The 26,282-nt window shown below is 42.4% G+C and overlaps 2 protein-coding genes across 4 annotated transcripts in view; both read right to left on the bottom strand.

Moving 5' to 3' along the window:
* Positions 1 to 6,654, bottom strand: part of phactr4a (phosphatase and actin regulator 4a) — a 34,580-nt gene extending 27,926 nt beyond the window's left edge. For 2 of the 3 annotated variants that reach the window (XM_076051426.1, XM_076051424.1), the window contains exons 1-2: positions 6,303 to 6,654; positions 825 to 937 (exon numbers count right to left, since the gene is read on the bottom strand). Coding sequence is in view for 2 of the 3 variants with exons in the window: in XM_076051424.1 (XP_075907539.1) it covers positions 825 to 840 (16 nt within the window). In the remaining variant the exon portion in view is untranslated. Of the gene's footprint in view, positions 1 to 824; positions 938 to 5,414; positions 5,630 to 6,302 lie in introns of those variants that run through there. The other variant, XM_076051425.1, reaches the window with a different exon arrangement.
* Positions 6,655 to 18,558: 11,904 nt separating this feature from the next.
* Positions 18,559 to 21,554, bottom strand: edn2 (endothelin 2). Its single transcript, XM_076011598.1, has 5 exons — positions 21,395 to 21,554; positions 20,622 to 20,775; positions 20,395 to 20,514; positions 19,769 to 19,852; positions 18,559 to 19,671 (listed from the first exon to the last, which is right to left on the bottom strand). Exons 1-5 carry the CDS (start codon positions 21,462 to 21,464, stop codon positions 19,593 to 19,595), a joined length of 507 nt encoding a protein of 168 aa, XP_075867713.1. The 5' UTR covers positions 21,465 to 21,554; the 3' UTR covers positions 18,559 to 19,592.
* Positions 21,555 to 26,282: the final 4,728 nt, after the last annotated feature.

Below are 26,282 nucleotides of genomic sequence, written 5' to 3'. Positions count from 1 at the left end.
CCTGGCCGGACAGCCGCACTGGTCGACAGCGACGGGGGGGGTTCAAACAGTGGTACTGGGCTGTACTTTGTCCTTTGTCCTTTAACTTGTGCGAAGGAACAGGCCACACAATGTGTCACAGGGCAGCATAAGAGGGTAAGAGTGTACTCTGGCTTATCAGGTGTGCAAGGTCACCCAGATCTGCTGGCTAGATTACAAAAGCAGCTGCATTTCCACTGCAGTTTTTTTGCAAAATAAAAGCGATATTTCTCAGAAGTACAACTGCCATTTGCAGGCGTTTCCAGTGAGTGGTGTGAAGCGCATTGGCCGTGATTCTTGTAAAATCTCATCGCCACTTTGAAGGAGGACGCAGGTACAAAACATTTTGCTATAAATCTGCATTTCAATGCCGTTTGCTGTCAAGAACGGTTGTTATATTTTTCTCTCTTTGATGACTTGTAAAAAATATTCCGTCCAATCATAACGCGCCATTTTCACTTGAGGTGAACTGGTCACGTGACCCCGTACGTCACGTCCGCTGACGCGTAAATGCAAAAAAAAAAAGTGTTTCCATGACACCTTTGCGAGGTACCTGCGTATGGATACGTCTGAAAAACCACCTGATGAGAGCTTCGAAACCGTTCAGCCACATTTGAGAGGTTTTTCCAAGTCGAGCTTTTTCCACGACCAAGCTTCTTATTGCCATATTTAGGTTTTGCGCAATTCTAGGGGTCGCGGAAACGCCGCCGATGACGAATCCCCGCGAGGGCCGATTTCAACTGCGAACGCAAAAAGACACGACAGGACAGTTTTGATGCGGCGGTTCAGCGGCGCGGCTCACTTACTTCTGTTGGAGATCATTGGTCATGGAGGAGACCTTCCCCCCCGGAAACGTTGTCCTTGGCGCTCGGCTGAGGCTCCGCTGGGACGCGATTTAGCGCCGGTGACTGGGGCGCCCCTGTGGGGGGGGGGGGGGGGGGGGGGGAGGCACACAAGCGGGAGAGTGCATGAGACCCGTAACTTCCCTTTTAATGCCCGTCCAAAACACGCCGAGTTAGCGCGTCGAGCGGGCGCCACCTCCTCGAATCATAATCATAGGAGAGGTTGCTCAGTTTCCTTTCTTACGGACAATCAGCGAAGCAGACGACACGAGAACTGCCTGTTGGATCACTGCCGTTTGTTTTGCAACTCTGCCCAACGCTGAATCAGAAGGAATTAGGTTTTTGAAAGCCGAACACCCTTTGTTAGATCAGCGTTTGGTTCAGTCCGACCGGTTTGACAGGCTCCGGGGCTGTCATATACACATAGGACACGGGACGAGAGCTGTAGGCATGTGTACGTGTCGAGACTGTACGGCAGCAGGAACGGCCCGTTTGAAAGGCCGGATCAACCTCCTGTTGACTTACGAAAAACTACTCGGAGTCTGAGCTCAAATGCTTTGTTACTTCACAATTACAGAAATAGGGCTGGAAATCATTCATAAAATTTTTTTATACAATTTCGTTATTTATAGGATATATAACATTTTTTTAAACCAGATAAGTAATTTGACAACAAACACTGAATATTTACTTCTTTCTTTTACCTTGCGTTTTTAGCATTTTTATTGTTTTGGACATTTTTATTCGTTTAGGCTTACACCGGGACCTGAGTCCTAATTTCGTACCACTAACATGTAATTGTGAACTGATACGACAGTAAAATTCCTTGAATCCTTGAAAAACACTTTGCGACAACAGCACGAAAAACATTATTACCCATTTTAATTCCGATTCGAATCAATTTCCATCCACTGCACAAATGTAGACGTTCAATGTGCTTCATTTTGATGCACCTTCACGGAGTGGAGACACGCGTCAGACGTGTTTGGCATCCCGCTAATGTTTACTCCAGTGTAAACAAAAGTTTGCATGTGTCTTTAGTTCACTCCTCTATAAAGTGACAACCATCTCAAGTGATTATAGACGACTATTGGCTCACATTTGCTTAGCTTTACTTTCTTGGATATGATAATGTGGCACTGAAACATGAGACATTTTTCCATATTCGAAAGGATCTGAGCATTTCGGCCGGTGTTGCAAATGCTCAAAGCTCAGCACTCACATGAAAAACATTTGTGGTCACAAGCCAGTTAAAGGTCCAGTGTGTAGAATTTTGAAGGAAGAACGCCTGACAGCCTGTTTCATATTAGGTCACTGCCAAGCCAACTTCCTTAAAAAATGGTGGCGTAAGATGGCAGCTAACTAGGAGCTAACTAGGAGCAAGACCCTTGGTCTTATACAGTATATGAGAACCGTTCTTAGGGTAGGAAACCCCAATTACCTTTACTGCACTGCGAGTACAGTATATACTTTTATTCATGCATTTATGGGCAGTATGTTAAGCTTTTACCTATGTAAAAATCATAAATCAAGGCAAATATTATAATTGGATCTTGAAAGGTATAACAAAATTTCCAATGAATCAATTGAAATGTAACCAATTATCAAAGAAGATCATACTAACCCCCCCCCCACATTAAAGAGGTATAATTCATGCAATATTCATTGTTCCTAACCTGCGCGCAGACAGGGAGTAACTGATAGGCGTCAACTAACAAATTATTCACTGGATAAAGTTCAGCACCGCTGCTACCAAACTCTCAAATATCCCACTGCTGCACCGAGTTCCCAGGCGACCTCTGAAACTTGCTTCTGAATTTCTGAAACTTGATCAATATTTTTATCAATATGTTGATCGCTAATCAGAGTAAAATTTTGCATCAATAATTTTTTAGAAAATATCACCACGTGTGTTTTGTGATTTTTAGCTTTTTATTTATTGAAAAAATGACAAACCAAAAAGTGTATCGGAATCAATATCGCAATTTCCACCCCAGAAATATTGATTTTCGATCGAATTTGAAAAACACGTTATCGCCCATCACTACTGATCGGAGCAAAGTGGGGCAGTCCGACCAGCACACCGAGTCTTCCGGCTGCAACGCTGAATTTAAAAAAAAACAAAAAAAACAACCCTCGGGACGCCACGTGAGTGTGCACCAATAGGTACAAACCACTGCCAGGCCACGCCCATTCTTGTCACTATTTCACAGGAGGGTGTCCAAAGGTTGCCCCGCCATAGTCGAGGCCAATAGGATTCCGTGTCACGCGTCCGGTTTCGACTCGCAACTCCTTGTTGTCTTTTGGTGAGCGGAGTCCACGGGGACTTTGTCCACCAGCGCAATAAAACGAGAGCGGATGGAAACGGCAGCCAGATTTTCAGGTTTGTAAGAGGAGCCGACCGTAGAGCGGCGCTTTCGCAAGCAAACGTCAGTGTTTTTAGAACCAAGACCGAAGTAAAATGACATGCCCGAGCCTACACAGACAACAACCAATCGGGATTCATTTAGAGTGAAAACTTTTTGTCTGGTAGAGAAACAAATACAACAGATATGCAGGAAACGCGTGCTTTAATTTCAATTGAAAATGAACAAAAAGCCTTGCAACAAAATATCTGTCTTCAAAAGCCCACTTTCTGAAATTCAGCTGTTTTATTACTTACGTACTATGACATCATTTCTTCAAGTTTGGCAGGCCAGATTGAAAAGCTTAACGGGCCACATATGGACCAAAGGCCGTAGTTTGCCCACGCCTGCTGTGTATAGAAAAAAGGTAAAACAAAAGTCTAGCAAGTCTTTTTTTTTCCCCCATTGCATTACAGACACTACAATCTCATTACTTGAGTAAAAAAAAAAAAAAAGATTTCAATAAGACAGTGCCTAACTAGGGCTTTCCTTCATAAACTCTGATCCTATCATTATTGTCTTATAATTACTACGCAAAGTAATGAATGATTTTCATTTGAAAATCATTCATTACTTTTCATGTTTCAGAACATGAAACGTGGTTGGATCTACTTTTGATTGGGTGCTTTGGGGGGGAGGGCTCCTCGCACATCATCCAAGTTAACAGGGTAGATTGAAGTGAACGCATTCAAACAAATCTAGGAGCCTGTGCTGTGATAATGCAAGCTACAAATGGACCTTAATCTTCATGGGACCGAAGAGCAGTTTCATGATAAAAGATACCGCGGCGCTGTCGTAGCGGAGCAGTAATGACTCCCGGGGCTGCTTTACGATTAATAATGCACTCAAAAGAATTGTCAGATGCATTTCATACTCCACCATGTCTAATAGATACAGCGCCTATGATTAATGCTTGGGTTTAAAAGAAGGGCAGGAAAAAAAAAAAAACCTGCAGCAGGGATTTCCATAAATTTGACACAGTCCTGTTTGTTCACATCTGAGCTTCCAATTAGGTCAATAAGAAACCCCTCAAACCGCGAGATAAATGAACAGAGCCACGGAGCCGAGCGGACTACAAAAGCCATTGGTGGGCTTTCACCCTACAGACTTGGCATTGGCTAAATGAAGATCCGAGCAGGGGCTTTGTTTGGAGGCGAGCGGCGAGGAGCTCAATGAGCCACTGTCAACAGCTGATAATGGAATCCCACTCTGATTATATAAGTCTGACACATACCCACGCCACTGAAACACCCAGCGCGAGTTGCATCCGACTCTTTATCGCCGTCCCTTGGTAAAATATTACATTGTCATTATGATCCACGACAGCGATATTGCAAGTATTGCTGAGTTTGCACCTTTGCCTGCATTCTGCCAAGCTTTCACTGTCAAAACACAGATTATTTGCTCGCGATTGAATGTAACGTTGTGGGGTTTTTTGGGGGTCTTAAACTTGGTTTTAAGCAGAGGTGGTCAAAGTATTTGCATTCTATACTTAAGTAAGATAACAGATACTAATGTAAATAAATACTCTGGTGAAAGAAAAAGTACTGATTCAACTTATTTACTTGCGTAAAAGTAAGAAAGTACAGGTTCAGAAATGTACTTCAGTTAAAAAAAAAAGGCTACTTCCAATAGTTTTTGCTCTCTTTTTCTGCAGCACAACCAAATTGTACCAGTGAGCTTTTACATTGAACTACACAACTTCAGAGTTCAAATACTGAAGGTCATAAATAAATAAATTCCTGTGAACAATATTTGCAGCTTTTAAACAATATTGTAACAATAATGGGTTTTTTTCTGATGTAAGTAGTAGAAAGTCTTGATGTTTATGCACAATTGTAGGGAATAAAAGTAAAAAGCAGTCAGGTACAGAAATATTCAAGTAAAATATAGACACCGGGGGGAAATGTAAATTAGTACAGTAAGGAAGTATTTGTACTTCATTACTCCCCATCTCTAGTCAGCCAAATACACGTCTGACTCGGGAGACGGAAGTTGGATGCAAGCCAACACTTGAAGAGGGTGGAACTGCGAACAGATTTACGGCAGCGAGGGGGACGGTAGGCACCGAGTTCCAACTTTCAAAAGTAAACAAGCGTTGTGGCCTCCACGCAGTAAACATTTCTCTTCTCAATTTCTCTCACCGCACCTTGACGTCTCCACCGGACTCGAGTCAGAAAGTGACGACGCACCTGCCTGGTCCGCCGGTCAATGTAATCCTGGCGGGAGGCAACAAAACCCCCGCAAAGTGTCTGTACACAAAGCACAATGCTACAGCTGACCTGATTACACTGCGCTGCTGCCTATCTGGAACACACTCACAATAAACTGCGAGGGCCCCTTTTGTCTCTCCTGCTCCCAAAAGAAGGTGTTGGCCCCGTGGTGCTTCGCTCGCCGCTAAAAGCAGCAGAAAGCTTGTTGGAACAAGCACGCGGGCCCGTGAATGGAATGCGGAGAAATGCCACAAGTGAGAAGCCCCGGGAGCCTCCCAGCGAATGTAATGTAACACAACGCTACAGCTGCCATGCAAATTTCAAGTAGGGGCTCTTGCATGACTAAGTGAACAAGAATAACCCTGGGGGGGCGGAGGGGGAATAAAAGCTACTTGTACGTGAAATAGAAATAAAAGAGTTCGTGCAAAGCCAGCTTACTAAAGTTGACTGTACCAGACTGGCTGGTCCACTTAAAGGAGACTTTGCACTTAACGACCGCGCAGGTTACGGGACATTTGATGAGCTTACCAGTTGACACGATTTAACGTCAGACGAACTAAATTAAACTTTTTTGGGGGGGGGGGAACAAACAAAATCTATACTACTCATTCTTATTCACAAACTGACGGCACTCAATCCAGGACTGCGAGTTTAAAATAGAAACGCATTTACAAAACGGCACTGGCGTTCGGCTAATCCCAGAACTAAAGATACGAGCAGCAACAGGTGGCTACTGTAGCTTTAGCTCCGCTAGCTCGGCCAAATGAGCTCACACTCGTCGCTCGATATTAAACACAGAGGGTCGAGCGGGTTCATTTACTTACCACTTTATTTTCAGTTCCCTAGTTGACTCGTCGTGATGAGTATCCCACAAGAGGAAGCCGTGTTGTTTATCCTGTATCTCTCTGACCGCCCCCCCTTGATCACTTTTGACACTTGTCGCCGCTGCAGTCCATCACAGGAAGAACACAAGGCGGAACTAGTTGCACTGTCCCTACCTCTTGACTGGCTTACACTGAGGTGTTTTTAATTTTTATTTTTATTTTTTTTTTTTAAATAACTTTTCCGAGCAGACAAACAAATGGTGCGAAGAAAACTTTGTCAAATGAATGAACTGAATGCCGGGTGGTGGTTATTAAACGACGCGTTAGCGACTTTTCTGTTTTATCCGATACTTCTTTTTGCCGAAAGGTGTTTCAAGTTATCTCCGGTAGGAGGAGGATTAAGTACAGTTGCACATGCGCACTTGCCAAAGGGGTGGTGACTCTCCAACGTGGAGCGGGCAGGAGCGGGGGTTGGGGGTGGGATCACGTGTCCCAAAGATCCCTGCCGTGTTTCTTGAATCAAGACGGTTGGGGATTAAACTCATTAAATAAAGTAAAATAAATAAATAAATGTGTAAATCTTTGTTGTTGGTATTTTTGGTGAAATTATTCACTAATATTTCAACTATACAATTAAAAAAAAATAATAATTAAAAAAAATGGAGTAGAAGAGAAGCGTTAGTAATCCCACTTTGGGGGAACTTTGCATAATTACAGCAAGAGCAAAGTAGAAAAGAATGAACATTGTATTAATTAAAATAAATAAATAAATAAAACAAAAATATTTACAGACTAAAAAGGAACAAACAAGATATTCCCTTTTTTGACAGTTGGATTATTTTACAAATTAATATTGACTATAAATAACGTTTTTATTGCACCTTTATGCACTGAGTAACAATGATTGTTACTGAGTGCAGTAATTACCGCTCCTTCTTTAAACTTCTGAATTTCTTTTCCAAATATATCTATGATTTGTTTTCTTGAGTCTGTCCACTGTTAAAAATGTCACATGCATCAAAACTTAAATTGGTATCATAAATATGTAGCGGTTCAATTGAAAATTGCACATTAGAAAGGAGCCAAACTGCTTCCGAAGAGTAAATCGATCATTAACAAATCATTCAAAAGTTTGAATATTGCGAGCTCTACTGGCCATTTGCGGCATTACATTGCTGAGCAACGGCGCACGTTGCTGCAAACTGTTCTCCAGTGGCCAGGGTTGGGCTGCCATCTGCTGGCCACTTAGGGAGTCTGTTACTGTTACAAGTCCGCAAATCCAGAAGGAACTACAATCAGAGATAAGTTGTTGTTGTTGTTTTTTTGTCATTGATAATTCAATGTAAAACAAAGAAATAATAAGTCTAATTTTGTAGAGCATTTTTGAGAACGTTGAGCAGTAATCCACGATATTGATGCCAGAATTTTTGATTTTTGTGTTGCCTCATACAATTCTTCTCAAAAAGAAAATCATAATTTTCTACGTTGTGGTTGACATAAGGAATTAAATGTGCCGCAGCACTGACTAAGAACAGCTTTGAGAGCCATTCCCAGTCTGAGAAGCATTGTTTCAGCTCAATACTCTGAATATAATACTGAATATCTCACCGTGAGAGGAATTTGGTCTCCACAAGGAAAGCGTAACACAAAAGCATGGCATTAAGTGACCTTTGTGTGCACCCTGTCTAGCCATACAAATAGTGTTTCCCAGCCTTTTAACTGGATTTATTTATAGTGCCCCTTCATGGTCCCTGTGGGTTTTTGCAGAGTCACTGATAGATCTGGTATTGTTAGGGGGCCTGGATATTAACATTAACTTTTTTTTTTTTTTTTTTTTTAAAGGCTGACTGTTGACAGTAAAATACTTAACAACAATGGTATTTTTAAAACATTAAAATGAGCTACACAAATTGGTGAAAACGAGGCACGGGGAACTTTTTATGAACCCAGTACACTTTGACAAATGTCACTTAAGAGAGATGGAAAATATACTTAAAGATATGACCGTGCTTGTTAAAATACACATGAGCAGATAGCGGAAACGGGTTGTGTCAGGAAGGGCGTACAACATAAACCTGAGCAAAACTGAATATACAAATAAATTCTATATGATTCCCAGTGAAGGCCTACAGAGAGAACAGTTGAAAGGAAAGATGACCACCAATAAAACAAACTTTTCAATATGATAAACTGTCACTGTAATTAGAACAACCTCGTATTATTAGTATTTTCAATTAACAGAGCTTCTAAACAAAAACTAGCAGCCACACTAAGTTGCCGTCATGTCACTGAGCGTAAAAAAAAAAAAATCACCTTGCTGTCACCAACCTGACAGCAAGAAGCTTTTTTATCACCAACACAATAGACTTTTGCAAGGTTTATATTCTGATGAACATGGTTTACACACTCATTATTTCATCATTCCTCTTGTTTGTTGAGTTAAATGACAACAACCCTCCAGAAACAACACAGAAACAACTTATTCTGAGACTTACACATTCCCAAGTCAGCCCTCTCACCCCACCGGCCACCACACCCTTATCACCCCCCAAAAAGCACCTTTTGCCCTTCTCACAATCGCCTTTTGTACAACTGCTAGCCAGGCGCCATTGTGATCATTCAACAGTCAACTTAGAAAGGGTGAACAAATGAAGGAAACCTGCGTCGTCGTCTCTGAACCCTGTAAGAGCTCTCTAAAAATATGCCCAATACTATATTTGATTGAGTTAAAAACGCACACAATAGTGGCGTTAAATTAGCCCCGCCCACTCGCATCAACCTAAAATTAGCCTGCGGGATTATATTGGAGGTTTTGTCATCACTCCCCTTCCCTCCCCTCCGGTCCAAAACATGTTTCTCAAAAAACGTTTTCACCAATGTTAATGTGAGGTTTGTTCTCTTTTGGAAAATGTACAGTTGACCAGATCAAGAGGAAACAGAAATTTGGGTTATTTTTAGTGAGGGTGAAACCGCCGTCCTGATAACATGCTCCTTGTGCCCCCCAGTAGGAAACACAAAGGGAAATAATGGGCTCATCACTGTGGACACAGAGTGATTACACACCCGCTTTCACTCAAATATTAGATAAGCCCCTGCCAAGCAATACGAAAGACAAACAAACCAGTGTGACTCAAGATCTTTATTCATTGGTGGCATTTAGAATGAACAAGAACATTTTGGACAGATTCCACTGACTTTAAACTGCCAATTGCTTTTCCACTTGTAAAGAAACTCATAAATCTACCATCAGTGAAGAAAAGTCAATATTAGTTTAGTGCAAACGGGGCCACATTCATTACTATTCGAACTTTACTGAAGGTTTTGGAATCTTAATAACACCGCAACCGCCTTTGCTGAAATTGGTTTGTAAGAAGCTTAAATGGTTAAAATTCTAGTATGTGAACAGTGTATTTGAATCATAATGACTTCCTATACAAATGTACACTTCCACAAAAATGAAATAGCCTCAAGTTCTGTTGATATTCTGATACTTAATAATATATTATGCGTCCTTAAACTTTTTAAATTCACTGCATTTATTTATAATACTTCTTGTTTAGGTCGCATTTCATTGTTTTATGTTATTTTTAATGAATCCACTTTGGTAGAATCAAATAAAACAAATACATTTTTAAAAAGTACAAATTTAATTTAATTAATATTTATCTAAAAATGATTTTGCAGGTTCTAGGCAGAGCTACATATTCCGTGTTAACACAAACTTTTGGAAAAGTACCAAGTTCTTGCAGTACGTCCGCGAGTGATGACACATCGTCTGCTCATGTATTAAGAGAGACAAGACTGCTTTATCGTCGGCAAAAGACTTTATTGTAGTCGCAGTCACGTTTGTTCAGTGGCATTCTGTCAGCTTGTAAAGGCAGGTAATAGTGTTTGAGCAGAGCCCTGGTGGAAGATGTGTCCATCGTTGTTGTGTGACCCAACAGAACGACGAAGATGTGGGAAAAGTTCCAGTTTTTATTGGCCAAATGGAAAATACCATTATTGTGTGTGTGTGTGTGTGTGTGTGTGTGTGTGTGTGTATGTGAAAAAACTAAGTTTAGACATGCAGTCGCGGTCAATCTTATTCAAACCTCTGGCAGAGCCAAGAAAACAGTGACCTTTTTGCCTCCAATACCTGACTGGTGCTCTGAATACAGCAAATATCAGATAAAATGAGTCCCACAGTCAACTTTTAACTTCAATAAGTGATGTATAGTGATACATATCAACATAGTGATATATGTGTTATTAAAAATATATGTCTGTATATATACACGCATATGCACACATATATATTTCAAATGACACAGCTGTGGCCTAAGACTCTTACATCATCAATTTAACCACAATCACAGCAGACTGTTGTGTGGAGGAACATGAACGATTGTTCGTATTGTTCTGTTTTTTGTTGCATCCTACATGAACAAAAACTCCCCAGCACCAAGCTGAGGAGGTGCAACAAGACAAATAGCGTCGGGGCAATCCGTGATTAAGCTGTCAGTCTGGCTGCCACACAATGAAATGCAGACAATACACTTTCTGTGTCGCCAAGAAATGAGACACAGACTCTTCCAACATATTGTTCTGCCGACTGTACAGCACTTTCTGGCACAACCCTACCTGTACAATGTCACAAAAGACTGTCATCCCCAGGTTGCTCCAATTGTTCCCCCGTCGCCCACTTTCCCGTCTTTATGAATAGAGGCCATCATCTTGGGGCGTCCCTGGTCCTCACAGATAAAGATGGGAGTTGTCCGTGAGCTGGCACATCACGAAAACATGATAAAACGGTCGATAGAGGAGCAGGCCTTTGTTTTGAGGGCAGGTTCCCGGAAACTATAATTAGCTGCCAAAAGATCTGGGGAGTGTCGGATAGATTTGGTGAGAAAGTAAAACAAAGGTGTGCGAAGTTAAGGAATATGTGAGAGCATCAGCCTGAAAAAGTCCAACCCAGAGGCGGCAGACTTGATGTTTAGAATGGAATAAACATTCTCAGCAAGCCAGTATATGTGTTTTGATCATCTTGTACAGTGATGGTATGTGGGTGTCTGGAAGCCGTCCACTGGAATCTGGATTCCTTTCAGATTGATCCTTCAAAAGAAAATCATTAGAAGAGCAACAACAACTCAACTGGCTTTTATTTATTTAATCTGTTGGTTTGTTTGCTTGCTTGTTTCAACAAAAATGGATGAAATCTGGCACATACTGCTAAACCCGTCTTGCTTTCTGATCATTAATTTTAAGTAGGTCTAATTCAATGACTTAAGTAAGGACAAAAGCAGCAATAAGGCACTGCTCTCTCAAAAATAAAACAACAGAGAGTTACACTTTTATCAATGAGTGGATAACATTTTGCATTAAGAGGAAATTACTACTTCCAAGGAAAAAGCCTTTTCTTGACATTTATTGCCATGCCAGTGGTCAGTGATGTGCATCTAAGCCTTGGGCTGTTGCAACAACTTCCCTAACAGTAAAAAAAAAAATAATAATAAAAACAAAAAAAAATCCTATGTAATAAGAACTAATCACATAAGTCCTTCATGACTGTGATAGACATGTTGTGCTTAATTGCTTTTCGAATATTGCCTGGTCACATGAAATATATCTGGTTTGCTCAGGTATATCATGGTGTTTTCTGTGCAGATATGAAAAAAGACACAATGACATTTTTTTTCCCCTAAGAAAATGAATCACACTTGCCTTGTTTCAACAGCATGGCCGGTTGTCATGGAAGTCAGGGGCAAGGTTTATCACAAAGCATTCTAGTAAAAAAAACCTTGGCTCACCCGGTCTGAGTCATTTGGTACCGTGCTGCGAACCGGTGCCGGTCCGTGAGTCATTTGGTACCAGGCCGGACAGAAAGGATAATTAACTTCTGTTAAATGAATCCCGTTTCATTCATTATCTCAGTGAACAATTTTATTTTGAAAAATTACCGGATTCTCTCCGAGATTAAACCTACAAGCTAGCAAGATGGCGATCAACATGAGTGTTGATCGCCATCTCCCCCCCGTCAACGATCCCGCGTTCATGCCGGTCCGTGCTAAAAAGGTTGGGGACCACTGTGTCATAGAAGAAAAATACTAACAATTGTGTACACAAAGTATGACTTAAAGGTTTAGTGTGTAATAGCAATATAAAGTTGTTCTGTTTAAGATTGTGGTGCTCTTTTGCTCACCCTCCCTCTCCTTAGCTTGCCAGTGAGCTACGGTGGCCAAATGCAACATAAATGTCCATTGTAAGGTGGACCCGCTCAATATGTCTGCCACTTTGAAAGGTCAGTTCTCCCCTCCTACCGCTGCCTCATCGCTTGCTCTCAGTGGAAGCTGAGTGAAGCTTCTACGGCTGACTCTGGTTCTACTCGTTATATTATTTAATTAGGATGAAAATTATACTCTTGCCGCATAGCAAGATGCTTCAAATAATTCTTTGTGTGGTGGACAAGAATTCAACCTTCAGTCCTTCGCTGTGGAGTTTGCACGTTCTCCTTGTACCTGCGGTGTGGGGTTCTCTGCGGAAACTCCAGCTACCTCACACGGACAAAAGATATGCACGTCAGGTTAATGGGCAACTCTAAATTATCAGTGGGTTGAGAGTTGCGAGTGTGGACCGTTGCCTGCTTTTGCCAATTTGTTGCTGGAAAAGTTTCTGCCCCCAACGTGCTGGGTTAAACTGTGATAGAAACGGTTGGCCGCACGTATACGTATACATTGGTTCCAATCTATCACATCAACGTTGGCATAAATCAATATGCAAAACAGGCCAACCCCCCCAGAAGTTAATACTTTCCTTACATCTTGTTTGACTTTCTGAGAAGTATAGGCTGACAAATGGCTTACATTCTGGGAATCTGTAAGAACGTTCATCTCTCTTAAAGCGCAAACAAACAGAGCTTTGTTGGATGAGGTGTGAGGCGAGACCAAAGGCAGGCCCGGCTTCTCCGGGAAATCAAACAAGTCATGCATGCCTGCTGCCCATTTTGGCCGTGATGAACTGACCGATAGTGCCGAACTGCACTGATCTGCTTCTCGCACAAGGCAGCGGGAGGGCGCTGAGGGTTTATGGTGTTTATTCTGGTTGGAAACAATGAAGAAGAACTGAATAAACAACTAAGAGGAGACCCCACCTGGAGCAGGAGGGAGGGGGGAATTCTTATCGCATGAAGTCTCAAGTGTGCGTATCAAACTGCGGGAAAAGAAACCGTTCCTTTTTTGGAAGATCATCAATGGCGATGGCATGGACTTTTGAGAAGAGATTCACACATTGTTCAAAAATGATTCACGTGGCTGCAGTTAAGGAAGTGAAAAATTCCTGTCCAGACAGTAAGAGTACGATATGTATCAAAACTCACCCTAATAAGAATGTGACAGATCGAGTTTACCTCCGATTGTCTCCACCGTCGGGGTTTGAGGGGGAACTAGCAGCTGTGAGCCGTCAACAGCTTTTTGAAATTACACTCATGCAGTCATGCATGAAACGGTTTTCCAGCGAAGTTCACAATCAGTCACTTCTACATGTTTTCATTTTTGAAATGATTTTCGACTGAGACGAGTCCAGTGCAATTTCACCAACGTTATCATTCACGCTATGAGGTATTTAAGGACACACTAACTGTTTTGTCAAGCAAAAGTTCCCACTTTAAGAGGGTTTTTGTTCCTTGATTTCCCATTTGTTCACCCATTTGTGAGTATATGAGCATTTTTAATCTTCATTCAAAAGCATGTTCATAGACAAAGGGCGGTCAGGGACGTGAGCACGTACACATTCCCTTTGCACCCGTTCACACTGACCTACCACACCGTTTGTCACGTTTTCACTTTCTCCATGCCCGATAGCAGATGGACATCTACAGCAGCTTCAATGGCAAATTAAGATCTTAGTCCGATGTCCCTCGCCAAGCGATAGCGGCTGTTTACAGAGATGGCTCAAACTGTTGCAGTGTGAGGCCCCCTGATGGCGGGGGTGAGCGGCTATCGCTGCATCTGGCGTACGTGTGCCACCACACAGCGGGAGGAACGTGATGGCGATCTAGGCCATAGCTCAAGGAACGCATTCCAGTGCAGGCTTGCCGGTGGGGCCAATAAAGATATATACAGGTGTCTGTTCAAGGCATGTGAGAGGAATGTCTGTGTCCATTTGGGCAAGAAAAATTATAGACACATCTTTTCCCGGTGCAATCACTGACCGCATTTGCTCGCATGCACACGCTGTGCCCGGACACTCCGCTTCTGAGTGATTGCGCCTGCCGCATGCCGGCTAATGAGGCTCACCTCTGAACCCAATGAGGAAGCATCCAGGAATGCTCGCTATTCAAAACAGCTATCTAAGTGTTTATTCACAGGAGCGGGAGGCACCTCAGCGAACGGCAAGACACTCGGACTGGAAAGTTACCCATTTTTCCAACAAAACTGCCCTCTGCATGCACCCCCCTGAACGGGCCGACTTCCTTCCTCCCGCCCCCGGGGCTTCAACTTATGGCTAGACTGCATGTTTTGGTATCAGCAGGCATGTTTGGGCCGGCGGCGGCGCTGATAGGCCAGTCTGTCCCTTGGTCCCAGCAAACAAAACCAGGAAGAGGAGGAATGTACCTGCACCAGCTCTTACTGTAATCTCAGCCAGTTTGGACTGGGAGTGCAGAACAGCAGCAAACAAACTGCTATTGTGTCACACAATCCTGGAGGCACAAATGTCAAGACGTGTATCGCAATATAGCAATAGAATGGGATCTAATTTTGGGAGAAATTTCAACACATTGAGGATATACTAAACTGGTGGCAGGCAAATATAGTGGTACGAGAAATACATGGCCTTCCGATTAGAGTTTCTTTTTTACAGATGGGGTTGGTTTCACTTTTGCAATTACAAATTCTCATTCGGGGAAGTGAAAGATCACGCTGCATCACAGATGTGACGATAAATCTGGGCAAGCTGGGGCGTGATTGTTTCGGACTCTAACTGGATCTAGTGCTTGGCAAAAAAGAGAACGAGGCCTCAAAGAAAATGGCATATAGGAGTAAGGTCGAGACATCTCACAAGAAACATTACCGCAAATCATCCAATCATCTGCATATCCAAAGATCCAAACATCAATATTCACAAAGCCCACAGAAAGCATTTGCAAAGGGGAAGGCGTGTCATCATTTCTACCTCCCACCTCACCTACAGTATGCTTCCTGTTGGTGCATAGGACTTCAGCCGCTCAACAGCTGCCTGCTATGCACTGGATACATTTTTGCCAAAGCTTGTTAGAGTACGGCAAACATATGGAATCTCACAAGAGGAGTCTTTCACAATGGATGTGTATCCGGTAGGGATGAAACAGTTACACACTTTACTACGTGTCTAAAATCTATGTTGCAGTGATTTCTCTCTCTATTTTCAAACGAACACTCCAGAAGTTTGAGTAGTTTTGTTGTACATTATTTTTGTATCTGTTATACATATAGGACGGTTCGGGGCCATCAGAAAATGTTATTAATTTTGTCTCAGGGCACTTGGGGGGGTCTCCAAATACAATTCAATTCAAGCAAATTTTTTCAGTTGATTTTTTTTTCTTACAGGCGCCATACTAACAAGAAATCAGCTTGGAAATGATGAATAGATTCATTGGAGCCATACAGTTTGTTTTTTTTTAAAAGCCTTTCCAGTGAGCTACCAGACACAAGCAGCTTCTGGACTCCCATCATCATGAATGGAGCAGAACCTTGACCAGCATCATTGGAGACAGTTGTAGCAACCTAGTAATAATGATCGACAAGCAAAGCTGTTGTATAATTACCATTCTTTATAAGCCATCCTTTCATTCATTCATTATCAATTATTCATTATCACCTGTTTCTCCTGCACTCAGGGTCACGAGGGAGTTTAGGGGTACTGGAGCCCATCCCAGTTTCTTCGGGCAAAGGTGAGGTTGCGCCCTGGACAAGTCTCATGTTTATCGCAGGGCGACATAGAAAGACAAAAAAGAACATTCACTCTTACACTCCTAGGGTTCCTGGAGTTCCATTTTACAGTTGTTGCCCTTTGAATAAGCCATTGAGGCATCTAATAAAATGAACCGACTCTAAATGTGTCAATGCAATTACTGCAAGGGAACTGGCCAAGAGAGAGGAGGGGGGTTCCGCAATCGCAGCTCACCATCGGCCAACATTTCGCAGAGAAAACAAATCGGGGAGAAAAACACCTGGAACAATCCAACCCATGTTATGGCAACGCCGTGATTAAGGTCGTAATCTCAGCACCCCCACCCCTCCACCCAGCCCGTATCAGTTCCGTGTGCGAATTGCAGACGTGCTCCTGTTTTTCCTTTTGTTTCTCTTCCTTGCCCCTGGAATTTGGCAGGAATGCGGCGAAAGCATCCTGTTTTCACGCGGTGCTCTGAGTCAGCTTTTCACGCCTCTGGGCCGCCAGAGGCTTTTCCGCCGACGTCACACAAACAACCAGGAAGTGGAGTCGCTAGTGTTTGATGTGTCATCAGCGGTAGCCCGAACAGTTTCCACGCAGTGTTCCGTAAACACAGGCGGCCATTCACCTTACGCGTGAGCAAGGGGGTAAAAAAGACAACAATCGAACAAAACGCTATCAGCCTTTGATTGACTCGGAATGGTGCTCGGACCGCGCCGATTGCGATTATCTGTCATTCCTGACACGCCTGACCTGTAACTGAGACACGTCCTGCAGATAGCTTCAGCCAGAAGCCGCCGACATCCTCTCCAGCACCAGTCCTCGGAGCTCGCGTCACTCTCGCAGGACCCCATATCTAAAGTAAACATCGGCGCACGGAGCATCGAGGGGACAGAAGGGGGTCCGCGGGCGAGATAACAGCAGCACGTAGGGACAAAGCAGCCCTGTTTGTAGTAAACACATAGTCCTTGTTGTTCCCTTTCACCCGTGTACCCTGGAACTGGGTTAGGTTTTCTTCAGTTTGTTTTGTTCTCCGCACTTCTTGTTGAAGGCTTCGGCCGCACTTTCAGCCCATAACTGATTAATAAATGATTGAAGTGTTTGCAGTGTTAGTCGATGAAGTCAACGGCGTCGCTCGTTGCGGTGCAAGGAGGAAGAAGGAAAACAAGGCTGCATCCCTCGGGGTTTGTTGACATAGTGGAGCCCTTTAACGCCCATCGCCACAGAATACATTTATTACGCTGGCAGATATTTCCGTGTTCATGGATTAGCACCAACCCGATTCCAGATCAGTCTCAGACAATTTTTTAAATTTTTTTTTCAAATTTCAACCTAAATTTTTATGCAGAACTGTGAAATCTGAATGAATATCAAAATGCCCCTCATCATAATATCCGACAATTCTATTGTACACTCATCTGCGGTTATTTGAGTTCCTGCTGCATTTCTATGGTCTCCAACTCATACGTATGTCTATTCTGACCTCTGACAACAACAACACACTGTCCTACACACTGCTCTGTTGCTCACAACAAACTTTCTCGTTTTGGGGCCGTTGTCTGTAAACCCTCGAGATGGCTGAGATGTTGTGGGAAAATCTCAGCAGATCAGCAGCAGTTTGTGAAACACTCAGACCTGCCTCAGCTGCCCCAGCCTCTGTACTAGTATCACTGATATCAAAGTCAGCTTCTGCTACTACCAGGCCATGTATTTCACTGAATGCAGCAGTTGGTAACTGACATGGCTATTATAACACAGTTCAAGATGAAAGCAGCTAGTTTATGCACAAACCAGCGACACTCCCTGTATCAAGTACTGTGCATATTATCCAAGTACGCAAATTTACTTTACTTGACTGCATCAGCAAGAGAGGATTTAGTTGAAGTTGAAGTTGTGAATATATAAACACCGTCTCGCTATCAGAATCGCCAGCCAAGACACCAAGAAATATGTTTATTGATTTGTATTGCAGCTCAACAATAAATTGCAGTGAGAAGAATGTCCTACCGGCTTGTATGGCTGCATTCATTTCACTGGTTGCACACAGACACAATTATATTTGTAGTTAAGTTTTAAAATTCATGGACCACATAATCAATTTTCATAGAATATTAACTCAACCACATACAAGTCCTCTGTTATGTTCAGGATTGAATTCCTCAATAAGAAAAGTCTGCTGGGCTGATGAAAAAATTGTGTTTTTTTTTTTGTTTTTTTTTAAAGAGAAACCGTTACAGTGTGTCATTTTGTTACACAAGTGTGTTTCGCAACCCAGATGACAAGCGTGCCAGCCGAATGTGATACTTGTGACATGAGCAACGCTGTGAATAAATACCAGTCGACAAAAAACATGTAATTTCTGCAAAACTGTGTTGTTTTGCGTTTTTTATTGTTTCATTGATACATTCAGTGCATTAATGGTACAAACATAAATACATGTCTGAATAAGTTAACAAATAAATAAATAAATTCCTCTTACTGCAAAAATACACCTGACAGTAAACTTCTAAGCTGGCAACTCCTGCACAGTGGACAGTGTTGAGATGCCGCAGGTGAAATATTTCAATTAAGGGTGACGTCGGTCTACATGAGTGCAGTAAGATTGAAAAAGTGCAGGCCACATAAGTAGCGCTTGAAGTGCATAAGACAAGTAAGGTAGCTCCAGGTTGTCACGAGAGGAGAACAACAAAAGGTTTTTGTTTTTTTTGTTGGCAGACTAATGGTCATTGAAACCCAGCGGCTTATCTTCAATCAAAACATGAAACGGGAGATTGAATAAACACTGGAGCTGCTGTGTTTCTGATACTGAAGGGGAAACCGCATGAGGAAAAAAAAATTGTTCTGGATGAAGTGTTCCGAAAAAATTGCAAAGAAATGACCTTCATTTCCCTGTGTGGGTGGTTTGCCAGGAGTGAATGAGCTGCCAAATGTAAGCCCCGGGCTGATAATTAAACAGCCGTTAGCTGGTTTTGCCCTCGACATTACGAGGGATTCTATCTCTGATACAGAGAAGACTATGGTAGTAAGCTGGCGGAGACAATGGTTTCATGTGGTAAACATTGACCAGGGATCGCTGGGCAGGTAAGACTCTTGACTTTGCAACCCAGTCTCTTTCTTTGTGCACAGCCCAACGTGCCAGGCCTCAGTGTCCTTGTTCTTCAGAGTTGAGCTGAGGTCTTAGAGCGAGTTCCCAGATGCAACTCAGGCCTTCTTCAGTCCAACCTTGCTCCAGCTTCTTCCTCTCAAGGCCATCAGCCGACCGAGACTCTGCCTTGACGATCAAACATTCTCGCCTCCAAATGCCTTGAAACTGGAGGACTATTTTTTTTTCCACCCATGTGCATTTGAATCCATGATGGCAAAACCGCTTCACCTTCGCTCAGCCCTTTAACTCCTTGTTTTTTTTCTGAGCCGCCGCCTGTTTGAAGTCGACTCTGCGACTACCAAGTTGGACTTCACCACACGCCTGAAAGGGGAAAACAAAGTCTCATTACACACCTTGGAAAAAAAAGACCACAATGGCAGATTTTGCGGTTGATTTTGAAATTCTAACTTCCCCTTACCTGAAAGATTCTAGCAGTTTGTTGCTCTTTCTTGCTGCGGTGGGAGATGCCGGGCCATCGGTCCTTTGAACCTCTGAGCTGTGGCTGGACAAAAAAAAAAAAAAGGAGCTTTTAGAATAGGATGCGTGACACCACTAATGCCCCTTAGGGAAGCAAACTCTACAGCTCTTGTCCTGTATTATTACACAGGTGCAATCAAAAGGGTGGAGTGGGGAAATGGCAATCTCAGATGAATACACTTAACTATGCCTTGGGGCAGGATTGAAGGGCACACCTTACAGAAACCAGAGCCTAAGATACCACCTAGAGAGGGCGTGTCAAAATATGCCTTCCAAATATAGTAACACATTAATAGCGTTTTTCCTTCAAAGTTCTTCAAGGAAATGCGGGACCTTCTTCACGGTATGACATACTGCCCCCATACTGTAACCTTATCACAGACTGAATCATCGCTGCCTCCTGACCAAAGGCATCCTTTGCATCAACTCTATGTTTAGTCTTGTCACACATGACGGCAGACGCAGAATCTGCTCTGATGCTATCGGGCCTCCAAGGACGTCTACGTGATGGGAGGGTTTTGTTTTTTTTGGGACATTTTAGACCGATGACAGAAGCATGATGCTCACCTTTGACTGCAAAAGCCTGAACAGGTCCTGTCGGCCGGGTTGCGGCATTCACAGCGGTCAGCTGACCGGCGGCGGCGGCGGTGAGACAGGGGACTACCAAAGCCGTAAGGAAGAAGTTTACTGAAAGGGAAAATAAAATGTCTTTAGATGAAAGTTCCCAGTTGTTCTTTGGATCTACAGCTTTCCGCGAGTATTTTTTTCTATTTTGACGCCATCTGAAGTCTCACCTTGGCGTATTGACCCAGATAATATCCAGATGGCAAAAGTAGATGCATTCTTTATCATCCCAGTTGTTGCAGGAGCAGCGCTTGACCCTGACGTGGTGTGGGCGTGTGGTCTGAGTCTCAGGCTCTGCTGTGTCTGCCAATGGAAGTCCCCAACCTGGAAAAACAAAGCAATCAAAGGTCAGCGATTGGGTTTTTATGTATATATATATATATATATATGCAACTATAAAGCCACGTGAAACACACTTGGCCACATCAACTTGGCAGGCAAACACTTTCACTGCCGTGGTTAAACAAAGGTACTTATACCCAATATTAGAACACATTTATCAAATTAGAATTGAATGCAAGTATTCACGTATCAAAGATAAATATTGAACACTCAACTGAGGTCTTTTGTTGTTGCTTCAATTGACTATCACGTGTAATATCTGACCAAGAATTCAATCATTTTCAGTCAAACTATGGCTGTTTATATTTTTTATACCATATTCTACTTTCTCCACAACCCTCTATTCTCAACTATTTCTGCTTGAATACAATACTGAGGCAGATTCTGGCGAGAGATGCTGGAACTTTCACTTTGAAATTAATAAAGAACCATTCAAAATGAGACGCAAACTCGTTGTAATACACACTGGAATATGCCCAATAACTATCATCACATTGAATCACCAGAGTGTACACTATGAAAGCTGCACTTGCATTTCTTACTCATTGCGCAAAAAAACAAAAAAACAAAAAAAATTCAGAAGAAGAGAAAAATCACTTACCATTGTGCAGTGACACGCAAATGATGATGAACAACGTCAAAGATTTGCACACGGAGAAAGCCATCGTCATCCCGAGTTTGATGCGCTGGTGTGTGAGAGGAGCAGCAGCGGTCGATCAGTAAACACACTCCAGCGAGCAGCAACAGGTGCTTTGTGTTCACGCTCCTGCCAGGACTTCTGCTTATATTCAGTAGTAGGCCACTCCTACCACTGGCAGCATATGAGAAACAATGTTGTTACACAAGACACACACACACACACACATACACATGCGCTGTCTACCTGCCCTCCTCGCATTCCAGCAGTGACCTTAACACGCCTATGCCCCCAACAGGCCAAGAAGGGTATGGTTGCACATTCGTATCAACAGAGATTTGCCACTGATTTTTGACACTGAAGTGGTTGATTTTAGAATTGACTGGATATTATGGTGACTGAATGTGAAGGAAATGTAGTTTTTCATTTTTTACATATATTTCATTTTCGTTTTTAAGTTTAGGATATGACATTAAATCCGTGCACTTACATCATCACTAAGAGTTACATCTGGAGTAAAAATGTCTTCTCTCAAGACATGCACTTGTATACAAACCAAAAGCAATAAAATACCAAAATTGAACTTGTTACATTAAATACTAAATTTACGAAATAATGTAAAGGTGTCAGGCGTTCATACTTCATTTAATTGTATGCAACACTAAAATATGACATTCAATTATTGAGAAGAAGGAAGTTAAGCTATTTTAGAAAGAGCAAAAAAACCTAAGAGAAGGTTATTTTTGGTCATTTTGATCAACCGCTTGTTTTCTAAACAGACAGAGCAGTAACAATTGACTCGTGCCTTATCTGATCTAAAAAGGGACTCTGCTAGATCACCAGTTACAATTACCCACTATATATAGCTGCAAAAAAACAACCTCGGCCCCATTCTTCTCAAAACACATACTTGGTGCCATCTTTGTGCCACAATCGAGGGCATGAGCTGTACACAAAGTGACCAAGGCAAGGTTTTTCTCAGGAGCCAAACACAGTGAGCGGCTAAGATGAGAAAAAGCTTGAAACTTGTCAATAAGGGTTTGGGTTATATTAAAGTTTTATTTCAATTTGATTTTATGTCTCCATCCGCTACCTCAAGGTTGGACCTGTTGGCGTTCACAAATGCTATTATTTCAAACATAGGTTTCAGTGGCGACTTTCTACGGTCTCCAACCAGTCTGTCCATTATGACCTCTCACCCCTGACATCAACAAGGCTTTTTCTTCCACACAACAGCTGCTCACTGAATATATATATTTTTTGTCTTTTCGTATGACCATCTGTCATATAAATCCTCAAGTTGGTTGTGACATCATGAAATTCCCAGCAGATCAGCAGTTGGTGAAACAACCGCGCCACGTTGAAAGTCACCCATGTCGTCTCGGCCACGTCTACACAACTAAATGCACAGTTGGAGCCACGTGACCGCTGTTGAGCTACTTGTGGTGATGGGCAACTTAAAATTTTACCAAACAAGTGGCCGGCGAGTGCATGTCGAAAATATGCGTGAGGGCTGAGTCGCTGCGCAGTCGCTGCCAAGGCAGGAGGTCAAACGGGGCCACGGAGGGTCTCATATCTCTGTACCCCAGAGGCCATGACACGGCGTGCCGGACGAGGCCGACGGCGGCAGCACAGGAAGAGAGCGTGTCGCCGTGCGGACGCACAGACAGCGAACATCCACGCGCCACGGAAGTCGATATGCGGGCGACGAAGTCAAGGGAAGCTGACAGCAAACCAGCCCCCACTGCAGGAAAGTGAGGTCATGTCACTGTACCCCTGCCAAAACATCAGAGAGTGGAACATGCTTTGGCCACATGAGCACGCACACCTTTTCTTCATGCAGGGCTATAGGGTGGATTACATAATGTGAAGCCACAGGTATGCACAATCACACCAACACAACTGGTATCAGAATCTGTGACGTGAAAGTGATGTATGGGTGAAATGTAACATTCCTGAAAGGCGGCGTGCAACGCAATCCATAGTAAGAACTAAGATAGATAAATAGATAGATAGATAGATAGATGGATAGATAGATAGATAGATAGATACCTATCGCAAACTGGGAAACACTGCTGTTGCAGCACTAAAAAGCAACAAACAAAATATATATCTCGCAATCACTAGAAGTCTTAAGTGAATTAAAATAGGACAAAAGAACGAGAGCAATATGTGCAAAAGGCAGTCAGCTGTGCAGAGGCAATGATAAGCAAGGAATGTTAGTGCAATATTTGCCATTGAGTCCTTACATGCTACATATTACATTGTCATTACAGTATAAGTCCAGAACATTATCCGTCACAGCATCTGAAAAGATTTTTAATTGAACAGGAGTTTGTATTGCCCTTATCTCTCTTAAAGTTTACACACACACACCTGCACACTCATCATTATTCTGGTATCTATGTTAATAGTTTTAGTGGCCATTCAAAGAATCTCAATCCAGATATATAAACATTCAATTATATATACATACATACATATATATATATGTATATATATATATATATACATACATACATACATACATACATACATATATATATATATATACACATATATATGCATGGATAAAGTTTTGTTTTTTAATTGAAAAACTTACAAACTCGACTCCCCTAGAGGACCATTGATTTCTTTTTCTTCCTAAAAACAGGAAATTATGCTGCCAATTAGGTCACTCAGCAGCTTGAAGTGAAGCAAGGGAAACCCTGCAAAACGTTGCATTGCAGCGTTGCGGAAACGGAGAAGAAAGACAGAGACGCAGACACAAACAGAAACAGGAAGAAAAGAAACACACACCGCTGAGGCATGTGGAGCATCTGCGAGTGTGCGGTCATAGTTCAGAAGAGTAAGAGAGTCGGGGGAAATGCCAGAGGATGTCACAATAGAGACCCACTGGCATGTGCCCAACTATTTGTTACAATGGAGGGGGGGAAAAAAGAATTGTAGACGTAGGGGAAACCTTTGTAAAGTGGCGCTAACAGGAGAACTGGGCTCAATCAATCCATACCCTCCTCCTCCTCCTCCTCCTCCCCCTCCTCCTCTTTATTTCCACTTCCTCTCGTCTCCTTCCCTCTGATGCTTTTCCACTGACAAGACAGCATTGGACACAGTGACCGCACCAGCCCCAGTGCAAAATATGCACCCTTATCCATTTTCCACTTCTGGCGAACGCTGTGGCCGACAAAGGAATGTGGGACAGCGTGAAGACAAACAAATAGCACTGGCATGATTATTAGATACTTTGAAATTCCTGAAGGATGAGGTTAGACGTATGGTCTGTGACACCGTAACACACAGTCCCACATTCACAGAACAGAGCTGGACTGGCATCAGGATGTTATGCAACTAAAAATGTTTTTTTTTTTTGTTTGTTTTTTTAAATGAGGTCAATTAAAGTGGAATGAAAACTGGTCTATGTGGTTTGTTAGACACACACTGTAGCAGGAACATCATTAAAGAACCATAGCCTACATTTTTAACAAGTAACATGTAACATTTACAGATTAGAAAAAGAATGCATGAGAAGGTGTGTCCAAACATCTGACTGGTAGCGTAGCTTTCTTAGAACTGGAACTAGTTGAGGACAATTTAACATCTTGGTACTGAGATATATGTTATTATAGAGAATTCAATTATTCAAAGTTAAACATAAACCCCTTCTGAACAAACTTAAAAATGCCAAAAGTGGCTGTTTGGAGGGAAAGTGCACTTTTGTGTGAAGTTTTAATTCAAATCATGTTACGCCACCCTTGAGTGTTTTTAGCTTGCTAGCTGCTCCTCTTTCCCTTTTTCAGGTCTGCTGACGTAGCATGAGGTGGTCAGTGGACAATTTATTTAGCTTTCCCACACTAACCTTATAAGGGCTTAGTCACCTTGGCACCCGCGTCAATCATTACCAACATCAGGAATGTTAGACCGTCACACATGACACAAGCCACCGTGTCATTGTAAGAGTTTGGTTAAAAAAAAAAAAAAAAGAAAAACAGGAAGCCGACGTGGTAACTGTTAAAGACAGAGGGATGAGAAGAGAGTGGAATTTTGACTCACGTATGCACACACACTCACAACCCTGATATGACTGAGGGGAAGAATATGAGGCGCACTTTGATGGAAGCGGTGATAGTGGTATCACTACCAGCATGCTTTGCACATAATGACGACCAAAGTGTCAGCCCTCACACCCACCTGAAGCCACCACTGAAGTCACCTACTACTGATTTAAAAATAGTATTCTAGAGAAAAACATAAGACTCTATCATCATTAAATGGTATGCATTTTCCATGGAGACAAATAAAAGACTCTGGAATTCTCCAAAATCAGTATCTAAAAAAAATAAATCTTGGAAATCTTTCTGAAAGGGTTTAAAAAAAAAAAAAAACTTTTAGTGGAAAACCATTTGTGTTTGCGAAATGATGTGATTACTCAGCTCATTGGGAAGAATACTCAAGCATCACTTGAGAGATGATTATCGCTTTTATTTTCCGAAAATTTTAATGGAAATGCAGCTACTGTGTCTGAGCTGTGTGGACTCTACAAACCGTTCACTTTATTAGGTACAAGTATTCAATCACTCGTTAACACTAATAGTCAATCACAAGGCAGCAGCTCAGGTTGTTTTGGAGCGTAGACATGGGCGATGGGTCGGTTGTGCTGACCGAGTCAAAAAAAAACAACAACCTTGCTTACAACCAAGACATGCAGAATTTCATCTCTGAATAGACCTCAGTCTATATCAAATGCATACATATACTGACTTTATGATGTACTATGAGTTGTAATGTGTAGCCTATGAAGTCTTGGGTGAGTGTTCATCGGCAGGTCTTTGTGGGACGAACCCGTAAGCTGGTT

Source organism: Nelusetta ayraudi, unplaced genomic scaffold (assembly GCF_046127955.1).
Source record: "Nelusetta ayraudi isolate G7.1 ecotype Tasmania unplaced genomic scaffold, CSIRO-AGI_Nayr_v1 ptg000135l, whole genome shotgun sequence".
Taxonomy (NCBI): Eukaryota; Metazoa; Chordata; class Actinopteri; order Tetraodontiformes; family Monacanthidae; genus Nelusetta; species Nelusetta ayraudi.
Note: the sequence above shows the minus strand (reverse complement) of the source record. Positions and strands in the feature narration are given on the sequence as shown.

Bases quoted from the DNA above. Each gene is read 5' to 3' on its own strand.
- edn2 (XM_076011598.1), bottom strand. From the start codon at position 21,464: ATGACGATGGCTTTCTCCGTGTGCAAATCTTTGACGTTGTTCATCATC. The intron at 20,515-20,621 runs GTGAGACTTCAG...TTTCCCTTTCAG, and splicing joins ATCTGGGTCAATACGCCAAG to TAAACTTCTTCCTTACGGCT. The intron at 19,672-19,768 runs GTAAGGGGAAGT...TTCCCCTTTCAG, and splicing joins AAACTGCTAGAATCTTTCAG to GCGTGTGGTGAAGTCCAACT.